Source organism: Penaeus chinensis, chromosome 29, assembly GCF_019202785.1.
Source record: "Penaeus chinensis breed Huanghai No. 1 chromosome 29, ASM1920278v2, whole genome shotgun sequence".
Classification (NCBI taxonomy): domain Eukaryota; kingdom Metazoa; phylum Arthropoda; class Malacostraca; order Decapoda; family Penaeidae; genus Penaeus; species Penaeus chinensis.
In genome coordinates this window covers 2513608-2520781 of record NC_061847.1, presented here as the reverse complement: position 1 = coordinate 2520781, position 7174 = coordinate 2513608, and the positions used below count along the sequence as shown (strand labels likewise).

Sequence of the window (7174 nt, the reverse complement as noted above, 5' to 3'; positions counted from 1 at the left end):
ATATACAACAGAATCAACATGTAGACAGGAATTTTCATAATTCGCAGTGATACGCCGGTTGTCCGGATCTGGCAACAAGATGTTCGGCTTACTAGGGCAAACAATTTAATATTTATAATTTTACTTATGATATTGACCAAGGGAAATGATAAACGGGTGTAAATGAAATAAATAATAATACCTATTTAGTAAATTCAGCAACTATATATAGAGTAAAATGGAGATGGGAAAATGCGAAGCTAAACTCGAAGGGGAAGCCGAAGCCACAGCTGTCGTTCGGTCGAGTGAAGTCCGTATCTCCCAAGCGCCGCCATAGTTAATGCGCGTCACTTCTGTTGAGAGACGGGGAAATATTGCCGATTATCATGGAAATGAAAGAAGAAAACGACTATTCGGCCGAAAATCGCGACAGGTGAGGTTTATTAGAGTGTTCAGAACCATCTTTTATTTGTAATGGCGCGTGGATTAAGAAGATTAAAATAGATTCTTTGTAAAGACGGATTGTAGTTGCTAAGGCTACGCGGCGTTCCATATCCGTCATCGAAGTGACAACGAATAATTAATGAGACATAACGTTATCTGGAATCATGTGTAAATAATACACTGCAATGACAAGTATAAGGTAATGGGATAGAAAAGATATTTCATTTTGGTACACCGATAGACAAAGACCGTGACCCTGAAACTTGAAATAAGGATTTGTCGAATTTTTTCATCCCGCTTCCTGCCTGTTTAAGCCGCGAACAATACCGGCTTGTTATATTTTCCCTTTAAAACCCACGTAATGCTACAATAACGATGCGATGATGAAAGGGCAGCAAGAAATGTCAACTGGGTCACTGCAATTGTTTTGACACAGGGAAGTAAAAGCTTGAAATGCAAAAACATTGGGTAGAGCCTCTGGAGTTGTAGACGATTTCACTGTTAGAAACTATGTGTAGATCAACCGCTTATAAATAAAGGATGAATATGGAGGAAGGCGCGAATAATGCGGATAATGGAGTTAGTTTATAGGTATTTGTGGGATGGTTTTCCAAGAGTATTGAGTAACACTTCAGTTTTGAAGAGCCGTTGATTCCAGGAATACTTTCGAGGGTTTCATTAATTTTTGGGCTATTTTGTGTGCACTATTATGTATGTCTGTCATATTTCAGTTGCAAAGAAGTATTTTGGAAAATAAACTAACAGAGTCTTCAGATAAAAGTTAATTTTCTAGGGCATAGTTTGTTTTACAAAGCTGTATGGTACAAGGAAAACTTTGCATGTAATGTATACATATACAAGGGAAATGGGTAATCCTTATGGTGTGGAAGTAGTAAGGTAGGGCAAATTGAAGCTGATATACCTGCAAAGGCTATAAGTTGCAGTTATTGGTACAAGAAATGGGAAATTTTTGGAAAACTTTCCGCGCATGTCTACCAAGAGTACAGTAAAATAAGTGTGTGGAGTGGTTACCTTGACGAAAACTAAGACACTTTTCATCTATGGCAAAAGGTGCGCAAATCTAAAATAAGGGAGATATAGGACAGAGAAGACAGAAGATTGACCTTTCCTTTTCTAAGTCCCCTACCTCGCGAAAACCAAAACAAATGTGACGTGTAACTTATTACTGCGATCCACCAAGTAGTCCATGTATTGCTACGCGCTTGTGAGGAGGCTTTTGTCATTACTAGCGTCTGTTTTCCCGAATTCATGTATGTAATGCATTCTTCTAGATTTATTATATTTCTTTTACGTCTTTTGGTAATTATTTACGCTATTCTGTACAATAACCTTGTGCGCATGCGAGTGTTCACTGGGAGATTTGACAGGTCGTCCGGCGCCCATTCAGTGAGAAACGCCGTTGAGAAATGTTTCGTTTTAAGTGCTGTGTCGACTCCAGGTCATTTTTAAAGTCCTATTGTGAATATACAGGACAAATAGATATTATTCTCAATCAAAGCCTGATATTTGAGCCCAACAAGTTTGCCAAATGGCAATAAAAATTATTAGAAACCAAGCAATTCTGACCATAGACTGAAGCGCAGAAAAGTTTGATCTTTCGCTATATAAAGGTTTGTGGTTTAACCCTGGGGGTCCAGGGGATGGAGCCCCCTGGCAAGGCGTATTCATTTCTTCTTAGTAGTAAGTTTCATCTGGCTAGGTGCATTCCATACAAGGGGGTCCAGGGGGCGTAGCCCCCTGACTAGGCGTACATATTACCACGGGGGTCCAGGGGGTATAGCACCCTGGCTAGGTGCATTTATTACCACGGGGGTCCAGGGGGTAGACCCCCCTGGCTAGGGAATATATAGATCATAGTGTATAAATCCCATAAGTTAGGTTAGGTTGGTTTATTGGTTAGGACGCATTGTACGATTACCACGGGATCTGGATCATGTGAAATTGGCGCGTTGGTCCGTAGACTTTCAAAGATGACGGCAATGTCCGTAAAGTTTCATTTGCCGATTTTTGTGCTTGTTTTTCACATTTCTGTTCTCTATTTTGCTTATTTAAGCCTGTTTTACCTTGTAATTTCCCTGATCTACTTCATGCCCTCCTTTGCTATCGGAATTTATCAAATCACATCAAGATTGTCGGCTGGAGAATTCAACGGAGATTATCATCAGATTTGTTCTTATCACACGAGAACAAATATGATGATATAAATATAATTATTCACACTTCTTTGAACAACTTTGTGTGCATGCATGTTTTTGCCAGTGGGAAATTTGACAGGCTGTTAGAGGCCATTCCATGACCAATACTGGTGAGAAATGTTTTGTTTTAGGTGTTGTGTAGATTCTGGGTCTTTTTTAATTAATCCTTAGATGATGGTATTAGAAATCTCCCTCTCATAGACCCTGGTGATTTTTGGCAACCATCCTCCTGTTTGGAGTGGGAGTCTGCTACATGTAGTGGAACTTCCTGCTCAGCAGGCAGAGCCCCCTGGCTAGGGAATATATAGATTGTATTTTTATTAAAGAAACAAGGGTCCATGGGGCGTAACCCCGTGCATATAGTAAAGTGGGGGTCTAGTGGGCATAGCCCCCGGGCCAGTTGCATATATTACCACAGGGATCCAGGGAATATATAGATTGTAGTGTAAATTCCAGAGAGTTAAGGTTAGGTTGGTTTATTGGTTGGTTTATTTGAAATGATTGAACGGTATTAGAAAGTTCTTTGGCATTATTTGTGCAACTGCCTCCTGATAAACATAAAAAAATCAGAGATCATCAATATTAGGCAATTCATTCAGTTATCAATGCTGTAATATACATGAATCGCTTCTTGTTTTCCATTGAAAATGACATGAATGAAAAAATTTGTAATGCTTGTGAAATGACCTTACCCCACTGAGTCTAAGTTCCTTTAACTTTAGCCATTCCTTGAAAATCCACAAACATCACTGTATGAATCTAAATCTAACCTTAGGGCTTCTCCCCTGAACCCCCACTTGATTGCCATGGACTTACTCTTCACATGGTATTTGTTGTGTTTTCTCAATTTCTGATGGTATTTGTTGCCTGTATTAGAGAGAGTATTTTTTCTTCTTTTATCATCAGTTTGTGAAGGTACATGTCTTATTTTTGGTCATTTTGTCCTTTACAGGCAAACTTTTACCTTGTGATATTTGACTAGAGGAAACTTGGTCTAAGTCACACATCTTTTCTTTGCGAGGATGAATACACTAACTACATAACACTACTTACTACAATGTGTTAACTAGTTCATGTAATACTACATGATGGTGGAAATGATTTAATGATAATTATCAATGTTTGCTCATTGATAAATGTATTTAATATTGTTCCATGAATGTTTTACTCATCATGTTTTAACAGTTATTTATGTACTTCTTTACATTTTTTTGACTGGGATTTTTGGCAATGCTGGGGTCTCCATAACCTGAGAAACACCAATAAGAAATGATTTGTCTTCATTGTTCTGTTGATTCAAGATCATTCTTAACCCTTTAACGACGGGTCACATTTATATGTGTACCCCGTGCGGACCTGTCTGGAAGGGAACGTGTATTCACGTGCTCCATTTCTAACCTGTCCCTCCGGGGATGCGAATGGGCGTGATTGCTGTATGGCTGTATGAATGACTGTTTTTGAGCTAGTTTGTATGTATACAGGTCTTTATATTGGTAATTATGTTTGTGCAACTATATGTGTACATATATAGATGTATGTATCTGTTCTTTGTCGTGTTTGTGTTTTTGTGTGTATCTCTGGAAATATGTGTGCGCAACTGTGTGTGAGGGTGTAAGTCAGTAATTTTATGTGTGGAAGTGCGTTCGTGAATTGTATAAAATTTTACGCATTTTTTCATTGCACATTTGTGTTGTCTGCTGTATGTTTGTGTGTTTCTCGGTCATTTGTGTTGGGAAATCTGTGTATGCATCTTTGAGTATGTGTGTGTGTAATGTAGTAATTGTGAGTGAAAGTGCATGTGTGAGTTGTATAAAAGTTTCGGCCTGTTTTTCGTTGTTTGATTGACCAATGTGTGTTAGGAAGTTTGTGCCATGATGCTCGTCTCCACTGTGCTTGTGTGTGTGTGTGTGTGTGTGTGTGTGTGTGTGTGTGTGTGTGTGTGTGTGTGTGTGTGTGTGTGTGTGTGTGTGTGTGTGTGTGTGTGCATATACGTGTGTCTGTGTGAGAGAGAGTGACCGCCATGACACTCGTCCCCACTGTGTTTGCATGTGTGTGCATGTGTATGTCTGTGTGAGAGCGAGAGCGAGAGACAGTGACGTCTTGCTACGTGACTTTCACACCATTTCTGGCGCGTACCTCACGTGACCTGTCACGTGATGATATCACGTCCTTACAAGTGGCCGACCTGGCTCCTTCTGGCGGAACCCTCCTCAAAACCAACTTGAGGAGGATCGCCAGCAGATCCTCTGCTTTTCTGTGCTCTCGCCAAAACAAACTATTGATTTTACACACTCACATTGGTCAAACACTCCTAATATGGAGTATATTATAGTATGATACATAAAAATCCTTCATATGACACACATGGCTACAGTAAGTCTGCAAACTTTCACATGTTTCTTGAGTGAAAAAACGGCGGTTGCGGTTATACGCAAACCAGTCGCCTGAGCGCGTTAAAACTTCGGTGGGATGGTGACACAGGTAGGCCAAGTTGAGCGCCCGTCCCAGCGAGAAAGCCAGCTGTTTGCTTTTTTCCCCCGGAACAACGGCTCCAGAGTTGTTTTCCGACCCATTGTCATTGGGTTAAGACAATATAGTAGCTATGGTGAAGGAATAGAGAATAGTAACCATCCCAGTTTTTTATCTGAGCTCATTAATTGTCCCAAATATCAAATAAGGTGATTACAGACAAGAATTCAGACAATGGACAGGATAAAAAAAAAATATATTCTCGCTACAAAGATGTGTGGCTTTCAGCAAGCAAATTATTATATGATAAGAGCCCCCTTGCTAGGTATATGACCAAGGGGATCCAGGGGGCACAGGGGCCACAGGGGTCCGGTGAATATATGGCAAGAGTATATTGTGTAAACACCACATGGTTAGGTTAGATTGAGTTTTGGGTTAGAAATTTTGTCTAATGACCACGGGTCTAAGAGGTGGAGATACTGCTTTTGGTAATGTTATGCCTGCAGATTTTACCAGAAGATTGGTTTTCTGTCTCAGATGATGTATAGGGAAATATTGGTAATTGCAGACTCCATCAGCAATGCCACAAATAAAATTAAAAGGTTGTGGAAAGTGTTGTTCACAATCTAAGTCCACTTGGTGCTCCAGAGTTTCAGTTCAATCTTGCTGTGTATACAAAGGTGAAGACAGTGTATGCTGGGGGAGGTTATGGGACATTAACCCTCCCCTTGGGTGTTTGCACACCCAGTTTTTGTAACTTAGATTGCTGAATAAATTTTGTGACATGAGATGGGGACGTTTCTAGTGAGTGCATTCATAATGTAAAGAATTACTATCCCTATTATTCCAGCCACACCACAGACATCCCTTTGACCCTGACCTGATTAAAGTGGACTTACTCTTTGTGAATGACATAATTTCTTTTGTTATTCTTTGCCTTCACAAATTATTTCATATATCAGTGAGTGTAATTTTTCCTTTCTTTATGATAATGTCATTAGATTTTCCTGTAGATGTCAAAGCATCATGTGTTACACAACTTTCTTGTTAATTTGTGAAGGCAATATCATAGAGGGAAAGTGTCTTATTTTCTGTTATTCTATCCATTACAAGCAAGGTTTACCTTCTACAATAATGCTGTGTGAAACTGAAAACCCCATAACATTCAACACTTTAAACTGAAAAGACAATGAAAGGGAATACAGTAATCACTGTAACAAAGAGGATACTTGTTCATCAGTATGAATGTATGGAATTAGGTGGTGTCTTTCTAAATATATATCTATAGTATACTTATATAACATGTAATATGTGTAGGAATAATGTGTTTAATATACCTTAAAATTAAATAACTTCTGCCAAAGATATAATACACAGACTTGAGTCTCAGCAATTGAAGTCATGCACTGAGTCCTTCCTTCTGGTAAAGAATATAATATGAACAGCAATACATCACTGTCAATATTTAGGGTCCTATTGACGGTGATTGTCGTACTTGTTAGAGTGGATACTATTCTTGTATTTTGCAATCGTTGCAGTTTTGTGGTATGCTTGAACATGTTTAGAAAATGAACACAAGTTTGTATTTGGCAGTTACTATTAAACAAATCTTTTCTTGGTTAATAATTCTGTAACTGAAGTGTTAAACTACATTGGGATGTTTAAAAAAAAGATAACTATAAAATAAAATGACAACTGTGTCCAGTTAGTTAGGTATATGTAGGACAAAAACTTCCAGATCAGTAAGATATATATGTAAGGCTATTGACATGTGTTCCTAAGTCTGCCTGTGGGATAGCAAATTTTTTTATTAATAGACATAAAAAATTAAGATAAATAATTCTAATTGGTTCTCAGGCAGATGATTTACCCATATATTCTGTTGATATTTCCCCCTTAACCCCTTGCTGATAGGTCACTGCTCGATCTGTGGCATGTGGCTGCATGCCGCAGCGGCGCTCCAAAGCGATACGAGCCGGTGGTTCAGCTTGATGTACCGAACTCCCGCGCTCAAAGTCGGCGCGTTGCCATTGATCTCCAGAGCGTAGAGTTTTTTTTTAGTTTTC

At 39.1% G+C, this 7174-nt stretch overlaps 1 protein-coding gene across 6 annotated transcripts in view; it reads left to right on the top strand.

Moving 5' to 3' along the window:
* The first annotated feature begins 256 nt into the window (after positions 1 to 256).
* Positions 257 to 7174, top strand: part of LOC125040839 (heterogeneous nuclear ribonucleoprotein M-like) — a 32620-nt gene continuing 25702 nt past the window's right edge. For 4 of the 6 annotated variants that reach the window (XR_007116228.1, XM_047635595.1, XM_047635596.1 and 1 more), the window contains exon 1: positions 257 to 412. Coding sequence is in view for 4 of the 6 variants with exons in the window: in XM_047635595.1 (XP_047491551.1) it covers positions 366 to 412 (47 nt within the window). In the remaining 2 variants the exon portion in view is untranslated. Of the gene's footprint in view, positions 413 to 7114 lie in introns of those variants that run through there. The other 2 variants (XM_047635598.1, XM_047635597.1) reach the window with 2 other exon arrangements.